At 42.1% G+C, this 17,110-nt stretch overlaps 1 protein-coding gene across 1 annotated transcript in view; it reads right to left on the bottom strand.

Moving 5' to 3' along the window:
* The window catches only part of Piezo (piezo type mechanosensitive ion channel component), a 1,050,432-nt gene that overhangs the window by 386,167 nt on the left and 647,155 nt on the right, over positions 1-17,110 (bottom strand). The window contains exon 30 of the mRNA XM_080275143.1: positions 1,670-1,833. Coding sequence (XP_080131269.1) covers positions 1,670-1,833 — 164 coding nt within the window. The remainder of the gene's footprint in view (positions 1-1,669; positions 1,834-17,110) is intronic.

Raw genomic sequence — 17,110 nt, 5'->3', positions numbered from 1 at the left:
AATTACTCTTTTATCCCTGTGTTCTCGGAAGTTACACATTCTTCATTCGATTTTGCGCGTCCCAACACATTTCAGATCAACTGGGCATATGGCTAGTTGTCCCTATCAAAGGCTGCATGAAATGAGAGAAGGCAAAACTATATGACAACAACAGTATTGTGAGGGGGTGGGGGAGAATGCTGGGAAACTATGCATCAACAACACAAGGGTACCCAGCCCAACTTCTTCTTCTGTTAATACTGCTTTTAACACCATTCATGTTCTTAATTACTTCTTAATTACAGTAATTGTATCTCTCAGTGTTTTACCTAATGGCGGGTATAAGTAGGGGGTAATTTATACGGGGTAGTGTGGTAAGAAGGAGTAAAAGTGAGAGTTTCGGAATGTTGCCAGAACACATTGTACTGTTATACATGCAAACATATTGCTTGAGTGATGCAAGATTGAGTAGCATGGTCCTTGTCCAGTCCCTAATGTCCATGTTGCTAAATGACTGCGCATACAATACTGTACTGTACATGCAATATTTAAAAACTAATTTTCACGCATCCTCTAAGACACTACTGGTATGTCACCCAATGCACAGTTAACCTCTTTACTACAATGACATACAGCTGATTCTTGCTAATGCTACCTAAAGATGATTTTCTTAAACTATGGAAAAGACCACTCATACTGAAAGGATTAATGAAAGCTACATTCAAACCCTCCTGTTTGATACATCTCTCCAGTCCTGAATAAGATTGTCTGGAGGTTGCAAAAACAAAATATAATGTCATCATAGTACAAAGGGTACAAGTAATTTATATGAAAGGTTAGTTCCCAAATTACATTACCCTTATTGCAAGCCAGAAACAGCCTTGGGGGTCAATACTAGAACAGAGTGGTCATAAGGAATGATGATGGTTATATAAAAACATTCTGATGTAACACTGCGGCAGCAATTCAGAAAAAAATTATACAGTATATGGAACATCAACTCAAAAGCAAATATTCACACTCCTACTATACATGGAATACTGCAATTAGCTTTAACCCTTCAGGCTGGGTACACCTATCTATATTATATTCTGGCTAAGACTGAATTATTATTTTCCCATTTGGTAAGATGCCCCTGAATTGTATGGAGTTAAAATTAATTTCATTAAGCCCATTTGCCCTGGTACAGTATGTCTACTTTATTTTATTCATGCTAAAGTCAACTACAGTATTTTTATTTAGTTTTGTTAAGATGTAACTGAGCTATAGGGGTTATGGAATGAACATATGCCCAGGAAACTTTAACTTTTATCACTGCTAAGTTAAAACTAAGTTCACTAACCTCAGTAGCCCTGGTACAGTATGTCTATTTTATTTTATTCATGCTAAAGTCAACTACAGTATTTTTATTTAGTTTTGTTAAGATGTAACTGAGCTATATGGGTTATGGAATGAACATCCACCCAGGAAAGTTCAAGTTTTATCACTGCTTTTTTATTCGATAAAAAAAGAAAAAAATATATCAATAAACTAGCATTCCATGAGCAGCATTTCAATGGGGGGGGGAGAAAAAAAAAAAAAATCTAAAAATCATACTTTGGATCCTACTTAAAGCGATGATAATTACATTAGTCATATCTGACCCTACAACTTCACAATATAACCTTACGTTAATCCTCTCTTAAATCACCCAGAACCAACCATGGAAACTTGTGAACGACCAGACAGTGTGCGTCTGACAGGGCGGCGGACATATGAGGAGCGGCGCGAGGTGGCATCACTCTCTGACAGTCGAGCTAATTTAGCCTCCTCTGCCGCTTCAACTATGTCTGTCTTCAGGGCCGAACTCAGCAGCTGGGACAGGGGTTAGGTGTGTTAGTTCATTAGTTACAGCAAAAGACAGCTAGATAGTGTTATTCTACAGGGTTATGGTGAAAAGCAGGGATCTCACCAAAAAATGAAATAGAGGTGTTGTACTACTGTACCATGTTCTTGGTTAGAGGTATGGCAGGTATGTGCAAAGTGTTCAGAAAAGATCTCTATTACTCTACTAATTTGTTTCATGATCATAATACAGATACCGTACAGCTAAGAACTAGGAATTATCAGAGGAATCTTAAAGACATACAATATTAACTACTTGGAGGTAAAAAATGTCAACATGAGCAGATCCTTGAACGAACTGAATGCCAAAGCGATAGTCAGCCTCCAACCACAAACATCCCAAAACAGGCTGGTCATTCTTTTGCAAAAGCTGCCACCATCTGTATCTGTAATGTCAGCAGCAATAAATGACCACAGCGACTCACCTTAACAAACCTCCAAAGATAAACATCTACAGGAGTTTGGTCTGAAGATTTCAGAGTACTGTACAGTAAAGGCCCTTCACAGATACCCTGTACCACATGGTATTGTACTACCTAATCTCATAATACGGTACTGTAAATTCTTGACATAACACACTTATTTACCTGCAGATTAAATAAAATAATAAGGCATTTGAAGATACAGTCTCTATACAGTACTGTATTACCAATGTTCACTATATTTTTGGTGAACCCACTGGGGTAGCTAAATTCAGCATATATCCTTATCTGTGGTCTTTATTCATTCACTCACTAAGTCACTAACTTTCTTTTAAAGGATGAAATTTGGCAACTGCAGCTACAGAGTTTTATAAGCATCACATTTGTAGGGCTGTGCTGTTGCGTGGTGAGTATTGGTGGATTGTCTGGTGTGTGTTTGGGATGTGTGTGATGTGTTTCTGGGTGTGTTTAAGGAGTATATTAAAAAACAAAGGGCACCATTTGAGATGTGCGGGGTGGTGGATACAGTTGAGGTGTGTGCAGTTTTTAAAGGTGTCCATTATTTTGTTTTAAATTAATTTATCCAGCACCCAAAACACTGACTTACTTAAACTGCCAATGAGCTATGAATTTCAAAGGCTTAAATAATGAGTGAATGGATGTACGTCCCCACTCACTGTGTAGTTTATTGACAGTTTTTGTAAAGTCAACTCTCGTATAATGCGGTACCGCATAACACAGATTTGTGCTTAAGTAGTCACCTATACTGACACCAAAAAAATATATACCGCGATCATAAACAAATATACCGCAGTGAGTTGTCGGGTGTTGGAGCTCAGACGGCCCTCTGAAAGTCAAATGTCGCTGTGATGATGTCAGGCGAGAGGAGCACTGTGATTAGTCGCATGATGTCAAATCCATATGTATCCCCACTGGCTGCTGGGGACATCCTCCATTGTTTTTTGGTGGACCAGCCAACCACATCTCAACAGTGACTACAGAGAATGGGGTCTGGGGGCACCAGGGACTGCGAGTGTGGCCAGCTAAGCCAGCCAGGTTAGTGACCCAAACTTTTTAAATTAATGTCTAGGAACCTTTCTTAAGTACTACAGAACCCCATAGCTGCCAAACTCATAATTAATGACTTAACTAAATAGCGAGTTCTTCCTAGAAAAAATAGTCGGAAAAATCTATCTATCTATTGCCAGACACCTTAATCCCATACTGGGTGGCCACAAACACTTTGCCAGTTGGAAAAATAGAGAATAAACTGGAGGAATATGAACTGAAATGGTAAGGTCTTTCTGCTGAAAGTTATACATACATTTAGCACTCACTCTTTTGTTCATTTTTGTGTGTATAAGTGAAAGAGAGAATATTGATGTACACAATAATGTATTCCATTAACCCTTTCATAACCCCTGGCAATGAACTACCCTTTACAGTATCAGCATCAGTGATGTCAATTTAGCACCAGCTATAAAAAACTGTGAACAGTTATGGGAAGGGAGCGATGGTCACTGGTATGTTTATACAACCTTACGCTACCATCCCAAGCAGTCAGGCAGTCACTTAATCTCAGATGTTTTCTTTCATGTGGCACATGCTCCGTAATTTTATGAATTCTTCCACGAATCACAGGATGGGTTTACAAAGCCAAAAAACACACTGCTACGTGCGCCACATGATTCTCTTCAGATCTGTAAGAAATATAAATTGATTTTAGAACTCTTAAAAAATCGTTCCTGGGCCAGCCATGGGTGCACAAAAATTTCTGAACCTATGGCCACTGAGGGGTTAAGCCATTAAACCATACCTACAATTGTTTGTTTCCGGCGCAATGGAAGAAACTTACTCTACATACTCAAAGGTGGATTTCGTTTCCCAACAGTAGGTTAGGTTAGGTTTGGTTAAATTATTAGGTACAGTTAAACTAGGCTAGGTAGTTCAATACTTGGGACAGTCCATTCTGCCATTACACTGATGAATCAAACAAGGGTTGTCACAGCAGAACAGCTGAAAACAATTGGGAAACTGGTTTAACAAGAAACGTTTAATTATGGGTAATGCATTACAGTATCTGTGGTTCATAGGCTACTCAATTACCAGTAAATGTCATTTTCAGGAAGGCATCAAGAATGGGTGAATTTCATGAATTAGTGTGGGGGTTTGGAACGTAACCTTTGCTAATTTGGGGGGTTACTATATTTTTAATAACTTTTTGTGTCAGAGTACCAGAATGAATGTCTGTAGGGTGTTTTTGGAGGGTCCAGGTGGGATTTGGGGAGAAAATGGTGACTTTGGAAAATGTCCAGTCTAAGTTAGCCCTTTATAATGGAAACATATGGAGCACATAATGCAGAAACATACAGCAAGGCGTGTTATCAGTCTATATTAGCCACGTTATAGGAGGGAAGACTGTACTTCAATGCTTTCCTACTCTTGAGAAATTTTATGCAGATGAGAAAGGACCCAAGACTTATCGCCAACAAAATTTGTTCTTGACCCTCCCCACCTCATTTATTTATGGGAAATGGGCTTAGAAACTTTAGATGATGATAATCTATGATATATAATATATGAACTAAGCAAGTTGGAAATTTCCTTGCCATATTTATAATCAAGAACTCCAAAGTCATTCTGTGTTTTTATATTACTTTTATATTCTACCAGACACAAATGGAAAACCTGACCCACCGACCAGGGCATAAAATTATATGTTACTCATATGACATACTGATGGTATGTGTTGGGAGCTAACAGGGAGATGCTTCTCCACTTTTACTCAGCATTCATCCTTAGTCAGCTCTCATATGGTTCCCCTGTGTATGGCTCTGACTCCTCCTCTCAGCTGTACAAGCTTGAATCTATCTAGAATATAATCCTCCTTATCATCCTTTAAGCCTAAAAAGTCTTCCCCTGGTGCATTTCTTTGTGCAGAGTCAGTGGTATTAACCCTTATCATGCTGCATATAGAGCTTGACTATATACTTTTGCACTGCTTTCTCAGTTTACCCCCCTGTCACCCCTATGCATCCCATACTGCTGTACTTAACTTGTATGTCTGTTCTCCCCTGCACTGACCTCATGTAACTGAGTCCTTTCTTATTTGCAGCCTGCAGGGTTATGACACAGTCCATCCTGCCTCCCCCTCACCTTCTCTACGACCCTTGACTACCCAATCCCCTCGTGGTTTGACCTGTCCCCTGTAGTTTCCCCTGATCTCCCCATCCTGTTCCAAAAGTCTTCTGATGCAGCACTGGCCTGCCAGTTTTACCTTGACATGGATGCCTCCCTCCATGGTGGCTTCTTTTGAATATTCACAGACAGTTTCCATTCCTCATCTGGCTCTTTCACCTCTACGGCATATTTTGAGGACCTATCCCTTTGCAAATGTTGGAACTTACCCGGCCTCCATTCTATTCTAACAATAGAACTCTGCTATCCTCCAGGTGAATGTCCTTGTGAAGCAACTCATGTCCTCCCACCAGTGATGTCATATACCAACTAGTAATCATCATTAAGGCTCCTCCTTTTTTAGACAGCCATACTGCCATGTGCGACTGGTCCATGCAATCGACTCCCTACTCATCTTTTTTGCTGCCCTTCCTTGGACCATGCACCTCCAGTGAAACCCTTCTCCAGCTGGCATTTGTGGGAATGAGACAAGTGACTAGGCAGCACTGCAGGCTCTCTCCTTCAACTGTTTCATTCACTTGGACCTATGACCCCTCTGTCCTTTGTCCTACATCCATCATGCATGCTGGTCTACTTGGGAGATACACTTATCATTTGACTTGTGATCCCTATTAGCCTCTTGCATATTGATGTGGCTGCTCATTCCTGGGCTTACCATCTCCTCTCTCATCTCAACATACATAAAATTAAAGTCATTCTTATGTTGGCCAACAATCTACATGCCCTTCCAATAATGCTGCTTCTATGCCTTTTTAATGAGAGGTCACCCTGTATGGTCACATCTACATTTTTCTCTTTTACTGTGCTAATCTTCTCCCTTCCCATGTTATACTCACAGCCTGGTTGTCACGAATCAAATTCGCGACATTTCCCTTTTGTGAGAAGCCACGAACTATTAGTGGAAAGCTCACTGTGTATCGCTCAGTTAACCGTTTCTCTATCCATTTCGGGGTATATTTTTCAAAACATTCGTCACTGTTTTCAAAAGTGACCGATTAAATGCACGTCACTAAGTGCGCTACTGAGCGATACTATTGTTTGTTTATTGTTCGCCCCTGCTTGCCTCAACCGTTAGCCACGCCTTCTTCTGGTGGCTTGTGCGTCCTGCCCATACAATGTATTTTGAATTCAGTCGCGTGTTTGTTGAGACGGAGAAAGGTCCTGTGCTCAAGAAGTGTGAGAGGTCAGCTAGCACCCAAGCTCCACTAGTACAGTTGGCCAGTACTCCCACCCCCCCCGGTGATACACAGCATTCATCGACCGGTATTTCCTTTTGTTTTCCTAGTCTTAAGAGTTTAATTAAGGTGTTTTTTTTTTAGGCGTAAGAATTTAGCTTTTGTGTGAGTGAGTGAGTGCGTCTCATTGATTTGATTTGAAATGTAACGTTAAATTTATTTTTTTGTAATCAATAAATTTAACAGTTCTTTTTCTTGAGCTTAATGTAAAGTAAAATCTTGTTTCATTTCTCCAAATTAAGCTTATTTTCCATATAGCTCCTAGCTTGCATAAACGTTTGCCTTCATAACTGGTACTTAGACCAGTCTTGTTGTATTAACTTAAAATCCGTTGTGCCAGATAAGAGTTAAAGCATCAGCAAGAACCTGATATTATTATTAGTATTAGTTATTTATTGTCAGGGGTGAAGTAACTTTCTCCAGAGGCTAACAGTACTAATTCAGCATTTGTGAGTAATTAGTCTCTGCTGTGTACTGTTGAGAAAGTTTATAAACTCTCGTTCTCAGAGAATCGTGCTCAAGCCAGCGTAAAGTAATCGCTGCTTGATGTAGCAAGACAATCATTGTCTCTGCTCTTCAAAATTATTGAATATTATTATCAAATAATATTTAAGCATTTATTTTTAAAAACGCCGTGATATTATAAAAACCCCATGACAATTGGCGACCTCATTCCAGGATATTAACTCCTAGCTATAAAGCTATTCACGAGATAGTGCTCACTCGTTCATATTTAGGAATTTATCATTAAAGTTTATAGGCACAAGTTTACTGGTGGTTACCGTTGATTTAGCAAGTGAATTTTTCCTTTATTAATCAATAGACTACTTAACTCTAGTTTATTTTTGGTAACGCCAGACTATTTTATTCGCTCCTGGGTAGCCGCCGTACCCATTGTGTTAATTATTGAGTCTTCCCAGTCATTTACATTTTTTATTTATTCTTTGCCAGTTAACTAGATAAGACTGGTCACCACTAGCTTGTGTCTGTATTCTTTATTTGTGTTATTAGCATTTGTTTGCGAAGCAGTCAGTACTCAGTTTTGGTTTACTTAATAAATTAGCGCCATGGCTACCACTGTATTTTTACAGGAAGCCAAAGAAATGGGTCTTTCGGACCCAACCGAAATTAAAGAGTATATACTCTCACGGCATAATCAGGAGCAGCAGCGCGAGAATGATGCCCGTGAAGAGAGTAAGATTCAGCGCGAATACGAGCGTGAACAGCGCGAATACGAGCGTGAACAACGAGACAGAGAACGAGAGCACGAACGTGCCGAGCGAGAAGCACGTGAAAAACACAAATATGAAATGATGAAGCTCAAGCGAGATTCCTTGGCTTCAGACACGTCTGGTGCAGTTGGTCCAAGCTCCACGAGCGTTCTTCCTGCACATGTCCTGGCGACCCCACGCATCAAGCTTCCTTCATACAAGGAAAGCGAGCGAATCGAGCCGTACATAGCTCGTTTTGAGGACATGGCAGACATGTATCAACTGGATGAGGCAGCTAAGCGGCTTCAGTTTCTTAGCCTATTTGAGGGCCCTGCCCTCGATATTCTCCACAGAATTCGTGGAGACAATCTCACATATGAGATGATGAAAGCTGCACTCATTAAGGCGTATGGGCTCACAGCAGACGACGCCAAAGTTCAATTCATGTGAGCTCGTCTCCAAGACAAGGAGACAGCTGTTCAGTTCCTTGATCGTCTCACAGCTTACTTAAATGAGTGGATGGAGAAAGATGAAACTCCTTCCACGAGTGAGGGGATAATTGACCTTATGCTGCGTACACAGCTAGAGAGGTCATGGCCTGCTGAGCTCATAGCACAGCTTAAGATCTGCCAGGTGAAAGATGCCAGCCAAATGGCAGAAAAGGCTGACGCATTCTTTACTGCATACGGGTATCAAACTCGTAAGCAAAACACCTGGAACAGAAAACCTGATAAGTCTGGGAAGCCGTCTCAGACTGAATCCCAGCACCAAGGCCGTTCTCAGAGTAATGGCCAAGGTCCAAAACCGCAGTGGAAGGACCAGGGGCAAAACACTCAGAAACTTGAGTGGAAGAGGTACAACAAGTACCCTAACCAGCAGCAGTATCAGCCACGCAACCGACCATCGGGACAAACTTTTTCACCACCAGCTCAAAAGAGGCAGGAAGCGAATGCAGCCTTCATTCCTCAGCAGCAGCCTGGTGGTCACGTCCCTACCAGTGTGGGTACTTCCCCACAGTTCACTAGTCCCACAGTGACAGTGAACCCCCCTCCACAGATGGCCAATGTTCCATCTCCTTATAACCCTCAAGGCACAATGTTTGCCGCATCAATTCAGCAGCCTCATGAGTGGCTAGATGCTTCCTCCACAGGCCCTCCCACAGGTGACAGTACCTTCCTTGTTCAGCCAGGGTTTGTGGGAGGCATTCCTGTGAAGGTCCTGAGAGACAATGGTTCCTCAGGTTGCTCTGTTAAGCAGAGTTTAGTTCGGCCTGAGCAGTATACAGGTCGACAGATCCATGCAAACCTTATTGATGGATCAGTGAGATTGTTCCCTGAGGCATGTATCCAGGTGGCATCTCCATTTTATACTGGTACAACACTTGCAGTTGTCATGCCAGAGCCTTTATTTGACCTCATCATTGGAAATATTAATGGAGTCAAGGATAGTTGCTCCGATGACGCTACTCAGACTTCAGCTGCTGCGGTAACACAAGCCATTGCTGAGGCTCCAGACTGTGTCACCCCAGTGATCATTGAATCGCCGCAAGATCTGATGTGTAGTCAACTTGTTGTACAAGAACAACATTCTGACCCGACACTTGCTGCCATGCGGAACTAACAAAAGGGTCGAGTGATTAAGTATTCACGGGGAGGTCGAGCCAAGTTCCTTCGTAAACAAGGACGGCTCTACCGTGAGTCACGAACACCCGAGGGCGAGGTTCGACTGCAGTTTGTCGTTCCCGCCAAGTACCGCCTAGCAGTGTTACAATGGGGTCATTGTTCAGCCTCAGGAGGTCACATGGGCAAAAGGAAGACCCAGGGCCGTATCCGAGCTGACTTTTTTTGGCCAGGGATGGGACGAGACATAGATAGTTTTGTCCGTTCCTGCAGTGTGTGTCAAAGTAACACCACTAATCAGGGACATGTCCTTCCTGTGCCATTCATAACCACACCTGTAATCTCTGAGTCAGTTGAGAGACAGGGTAGTGGTGAAGTGGGTGCAGACCTGACGTCTCGCCCATTGGCCCCACAGGACACATTATGTCCAGGGCCTGTACATATATATTATGTACCGTAAGTTAAGGGGGAAGTTGAGAGGCGACTCGAGGCTATGGAAGACCCGAGTTTGCACAAGGATTCTCAGCTCTCCGATACTAATATAAGTACTGTAGGTTAAGGGAGAAGTTCGAGAGAGAACTCCGCAGAGGCGACTTGAGGCTATGGAAGACCCAAGTTTGCACAAGGATTCTCAGCTCCCCGATACTAATATAAGTACTGTAGGTTAAGGGGGAAGTTCGAGAGAGAACTCCGCAGAGGCGACTTGAGGCTATGGAAGACCCAAGTTTGCACAAGGATTCTCAGCTCCCCGATACTAATATAAGTACTGTAGGTTAAGGGGGAAGTTCGAGAGAGAACTCCACAGAGGCAACTTGAGGCTATGGAAGACCCAAGTTTGCACAAGGATTCTCAGCTCCCCGATACTAATATAAGTACTGTAGGTTAAGGGGGAAGTGAGAATTCCGCAGAGGCGACTTGAGGCTATGGAAGACCCAAGTTTGCACAAGGATTCTCAGCTCCCCGATACTAATATAAGTACTGTAGGTTAAGGGGGAAGTGAGAACTCCACAGAGGCGACTTGAGGCTATGGAAGACCCGAGTTTGCACAAGGATTCTCAGCTTCCCGATATTAATATAAGAACTGTAGGTTAAGGCACAGGTTGAGGACCCGTGTGCGGTTCGAGGCTATGGAAGACCCGAGTTTGCACAAGGATTCTCAACTTGCCGACACTAATCGTGTGCTAAAATTAATGGCGACCTCGAGTGTACTTTTCGTAGCATGTACTGATTGCTAGGCAGAGAGAGTAATTGTAACGTAATAAGAATTTTGTCTCATTGACACTTTTGATGCTCCACCTTAATTGGTTTTGCAGGTTCAGCAATGGGTGTAGCAGTTTTGCTGTGCGGGCCAGCTGATTGTCTGCCGCACGCTGCCGCCTCTTCTCCTCTGTCTTCGTCGTCGCCATATTATTTACTGTGTCATTTTACACATAGGTACAGTTACACTACAACTGTCACACCTACACCATGTATTACATACACCACGCTACACAACAATTAGTTGTCAGTGTAAATGTAGCGAATTTTCGCTCAGTTTGACCTGAGTACAGGATTTTCACCGTCGTCACGGAGTTTTTCCCTCAAGCTTGCTTCTATTAACGTAAATACGAGGTTTTTTCGCTCACTGGCGACTACGGCTTTCTCCTGTAGCAGGATAGCACACACACCACAGTGTGAATCTTGTGTGACTGAGTTAGGATGTGTACATATATATATATATCCACAAATTTTTTCCCGTAAGGAAAAAATTTAATTTTGTAGGGGCGTAATGTCACGAATCAAATTCGCGACATTTCCCTTTTGTGAGAAGCCACGAACTATTAGTGGAAAGCTCACTGTGTATCGCTCAGTTAACCGTTTCTCTATCCATTTCGGGGTATACTTTTCAAAACATTCGTCACTGTTTTCAAAAGTGACCGATTAAATGCACGTCACTAAGTGCGCTACTGAGCGATACTATTTGTTTATTGTTCGCCCCTGCTTGCCTCAACCGTTAGCCACGCCTTCTTCCAGTGGCTTGTGCGTCCTGCCCATACAATGTATTTTGAATTCAGTCGCGTGTTTGTTGTGACGGAGAAAGGTCCTGTGCTCAAGAAGTGTGAGAGGTCAGCTAGCACCCAAGCTCCACTAGTACAGTTGGCCAGTACTCCCACCCCCCCGGGTGATACACAGCATTCATCGACCGGTATTTCCTTTTGTTTTCCTAGTCTTAAGAGTTTAATTAAGGTGTTTTTTTTTTAGGCGTAAGAATTTAGCTTTTGTGTGAGTGAGTGAGTGCGTCTCATTGATTTGATTTGAAATGTAACGTTAAATTTATTTTTTTGTAATCAATAAATTTAACAGTTCTTTTTCTTGAGCTTAATGTAAAGTAAAATCTTGTTTCATTTCTCCAAATTAAGCTTATTTTCCATATAGCTCCTAGCTTGCATAAACGTTTGCCTTCATAACTGGTACTTAGACCAGTCTTGTTGTATTAACTTAAAATCTGTTGTGCCAGATAGGAGTTAAAGCATCAGCAAGAACCTGATATTATTATTAGTATTAGTTATTTATTGTCAGGGGTGAAGTAACTTTCTCCAGAGGCTAACAGTACTAATTCAGCATTTGTGAGTAATTAGTCTCTGCTGTGTACTGTTGAGAAAGTTTATAAATTCTCGTTCTCAGAGAATCGTGCACAAGCCAGCGTAAAGTAATCGCTGCTTGATGTAGCAAGACAATCATTGTCTCTGCTCTTCAAAATTATTGAATATTATTATCAAATAATATTTAAGCATTTATTTTAAAAAAACCCAGTGATATTATAAAAACCCCGTGACACTGGTCTTTTGCCACGTATTCCTAATTCTGTGATATGGCTTTTTTTTTTAATGGATATTTATTTTCCAATCTTGATTCCAGTTATATATGCTGTTTAAATAATCTTGTAACTATTTACAAATATCACCATCTAGGTTAAATTCAATAACTTCCGAATCATCTGCAAATATTTTTATAACACTAATTAACCCTTCTGGTTTCGTTTTTTGTTTTGTTTTTAAAGACTCCAGCATGCTTGCATGCACTGGCCTTGGTCACCTAATGACGGCTCTCCACGCTGCACAATCCATTGCAGCCTCCCTGTTCAGTCCCTTAACCCTGAGGTCACACTTAATGACCTCGTCCCATGTCTTTCTTGGTCTACTCCTCATAACCCCATCCCCAATATTAACACTTCTCACCTTCCTTACCCAATTATTATCCCCCATCCTCTCCACATGTCCAAACCATCTCAATCTACCTCTCCTCATCACAACATCAATACACTCCAGTCCCATCCTACCTCTCAACTCTTCCATCGTAAACCCAGCCCCCCCAAACCATGCACTCAGGGACACACTACACATCCACCTAATCATTGTCATTTCTGTACGTCTGAGCCGGCGAATATCCTCCTCATTTACTGCCCAGGTCTCACTACCATACAGCATTACACTCCTAACACATGCTGCATACAAAGACCTCTTAGCAAGTAGGGAGAGTCATCTCAATGTCAGGAGAGGCAACAGCTCTCTGGACTTCTTCCAACCACGTCTCATCCTAGCTACAGAGCTAGCTCCAGTCCCACCTCCAGCACACAACATGTCTCCCAAATGACAAAACTCTTCCACACACTCAAGAGATTCACCAGCAATCCTTCAATCCTTTCATGCCTGACAATCTCCACCTGCTCTCCCCAACACGCCGTACACATAAAATCAACAAAATCTCGCAGTCTACTTCTGATACCACAACATCTCTTGTGCATCCATTTATCACAAACACCGCACAAGATGGAATTGCTTCCCACACCTTTGTGGCAAACTGCACATGGCCATTCTCCCCCGTCTTTGACAGTACCGCCACCAACCCTAGATATCATCATTTTTGTTTTATCTGCATTTACCTTTAAGCCCTTGTGCCCCATACCATCTCTCCACTTCCTAAACCTTTCCTCCGCCTCCCTTTCGTTCTCTGCAATCAACACCAAAACATCAGCATACAACATCTCCCACGGAAGTCCGTTTCTAAAGTCACGTGAGAGAGCTTCAAGTACCATGATAAACAACATGGGACTCAAAACTGACCCCTGATGCACACCAACATTCACGGAAAACTAATCACTCAAATCTCCATTCACTCTTATCTGGGTGCGAGCACCCACATACATAGCCATAACCACCCTAACCAGCCACTCCTCCAACCCAAGCTTTCTCATTGCCCACTTCACCACCTCTCTAGGGACTCTGTCAAAGGCCTTTTCCAAATCAACAAAAACAAATTACAGATCCCTTCTCCTACCAATATATTTTTTCTGAAGCTGTCGAACAATGAATATGGCATCAGTTGTCCCCCTACCTGGCATAAACCCAAACTGCATCTCATCAACATTCACTCTTTCTCTAATCATACCTTCTAAAACCCTCTCCATTACCTTCATTATCTGATCTAAAAGCTATATACCTCTATAATTTCCTCTTTCCGGGGCATCACCCTTCCCTTTATACACATTTACAATTACACTCTTCAGCCAATCATCTGGGACAACACACTCATAAATAATCATATTTATCAGGTCAGTGACTAACCTCACCCTTATATCTCCTGTGGCCTTCAACATTTCGGCAGTCAACCCAGACACACCTGCAGCCCTCCCCACCTTCATCCTGTCTATTGCCTCATTCACAGTAACAGTATCAATTCAAGGCCAAGGGCCAAACACTGGATCTGCTGGCTCCAAACCTTCCCTGTTCCAGTCAAACTCCTCATTCAACAACTGGCTATAATGCTCTCTCCATGCATCTTTAATATCCTCACTGTTCACCACTATCCTTCCTTCATCATTCTTCGCACACTGCTCACCTGTAATATTCCGATTATCCCTCTTCACCTGATCTGCCACCTTAAATACCATATTTTTCCTTTGCCCAAGATTTAGGTTATCAAGTAAAAGTCTCTGTGACTCAGACTTCATCCTGTATACCTCTCTTCTAGCTCTACGCTTGGCAGCCAAGTATTCCTCCTTGCTACCACCCTTCTTCCATTCCCGGAAAAGCCTTTTTTTCTCCTTAACTGCAGATTCTACACAGTCATCCCACCACCAAGTTACTTTATGTCTTGGTGGTCCTCTTGTCCTACCGCATGTTACATTAGTAACTCTCAAGAGATTGTTCTTGAGGGCTCTGTACTGTTCATTAACGCCTATGTCTACAGCTCCCTGTTCAGCCACCAATCTCCTCATCTCTCTATAGAAGGCATCCCTTACTACTTGGTTTTTCAGCTTCTATATTTTCCTCCTAGGTACATAAGTACAGTATAATATTTACATATATGAAAAATGATACATGTCAACACTGAACCCTGAGGCACTCCACACAATCCTTGACTGAGAATACTGGTAGCTGTCCTTAATAACTGTTTGAATCTGTCTTCCGACCAACAAGTTTTCCATCCATTTCAACAACTTCCCATTCACCCCCCTCAGTAGCTTTCAGTTTCCATAACAATCATCTGTGTGGTACCTCATTAGATCCAGGTAGATAGTCTATTCAGCTTTCACTTTTTGTAGCAATAACATCCACCACTCTGCAGTAGAAAGCCATTAAATTAGTGACAGATGATGATGCATCCCTGAATCCAAACTATTTTCTATTATTACCTGCTGCCTCTGCTACTTCTACCACTTGTATCTAATATGACTCAGATCCAACTGGGGTGTTATGGATCTCATAACCTTTTCATTCATTCATTCATTCATTGCCAGACGCCATGTATCCCAAACGGGGTGGCCAAGGGCTCAGAGTTAATTGTTTTACAGGGAGGGGCACTAATCTTCCACCAACCCCACTTGACACGTAGGGAGAACGTTACTGATGACATAATGAGATATGGCATAAAGCAGGAGTCCTCATCATTACAGTGATCCCTTGGTTATTATGCATACATGATACCCAGCCTAGTGTGTGATGATGAAACTGTGTCATAACGAAAGCACCTTCATTTAAACTAAGTTGATGCCTTGACAGACCTGATGCCACTCAACAATAGCTGGATTAAACTCAGGGAGTCTAGTTCCAATCACTTGCCCCAAGATGTTGTCAACTTTTTAAATAGACCAATGATGATGTCCCTGCTAGATTCCCCACAGCTTATCCTCCTTCCTCTTGCCTCTGCCCTCCCAGAACCAGTCAATAAGATTAGGAACAAAGAAATGCTGAATGACAGAGCTCTTCAAAATGTAGCCAGGGTCTTTTCACAATCAACTATTATCATGCCCATGACTTCTCAACAAACTATACACATACATAAGGCAGTACATTCTAGAATCCCTTCATTTCCTTCACTGTGGAATGGGCACCTTTGACAACACTACACTTAAGGGCAGACACATAATACTCAAGACAATTGTGGTTCACCTTCCCCAACCAGTGGATCTTGAGACCAAGCTAACTCTGATTTCTCAAACAAAGCTATATAAAATGATTTGTACTGACATACCTTCTTCAGTCATCCTTCCTAAACCATTCATTTTATGGATGTCTCACACTTTGAAAGAGTCCACAGGCAAGAATCATCCAGTCAGAGTGACACCCTTCTTGCACCTGGTCTTGTGCTACCAAACAAGCCAGGAGCCTTAAACTGAAGGGAAAAAAACTACTTCCACCTCAAACATTTCCAAGGCCACTCCTGAATCTCAAAGGACAGCATTCTTGTGCAGTTTGGAAGCTTAATAACACATCTTCATTACCAGTTTATTTCTGATCCTGCTCCATTATTACAGTCTTGCTTGTTATTCATGCAATCTATGTCAATATTAAAAAGATATAAGAAGCAAAATGAAGGATAGTGACAGGTCGTATGGAAAATAAATAGTTAAGGAAAAGGTGCCAGGGAGCTTCCTTAACCAACGAGAATATGGGTAAATGACTTAAGTCCTCCACCTCTACTTCCACAAAGAATTCAAGCACTGGACAAATGGAAGTAGGAGTAGAGCAGTTTCCAAACTCAAAACTGTATGGCTTCAGATCACATGAATCCCCCCCTTTTGCCAAGATCACAACTCAGATTTGCAGGTTTGTCTCATCCCCTCCATTGAGGAGCTGCAGTGAAGGAAGGAAAGAAGGAATAATGAACTAGCACCAAGTCATAATATGGCTACAGGGCACTAAAGTACAAGGGAGTGGGGGAAATAATTAAATCAAATGTACGATGTGAAGAGCAGTTAGAAAAGTGCCCATATGGAAATAAAAAACTGTGGGAGAGTCACCTAGGAAATCAGTAAGCAGTGGAGGCCAACTCAGTGAGAAAAGAAAATGAAGGGGAAAGCTGAGAGATGGATGTTGGAGTGTAGACACGCAATAAAGAAAAAGGTGACCGATAGTCATGGGACAGTTACAGTGTGAACAGAGGGGCTGAGGGCCATAGCTCACTGAATGACCATGAGGGAGGTGGGTATGACCGAAGCAAAGATGAGCAAGGAGTCTCCCATCGACAAATGAGGTGGGTTGATGTGTGACAGGGAAGAAAGGAGGGTTTAATACTATGAA

This window comes from Coenobita brevimanus, chromosome 60, assembly GCF_032717465.1.
Source record: "Coenobita brevimanus isolate Jiangsu-jjx chromosome 60, ASM3271746v2, whole genome shotgun sequence".
NCBI classification, from domain to species: Eukaryota; Metazoa; Arthropoda; class Malacostraca; order Decapoda; family Coenobitidae; genus Coenobita; species Coenobita brevimanus.
This window is presented reverse-complemented; position numbering and strand designations above follow the sequence as displayed.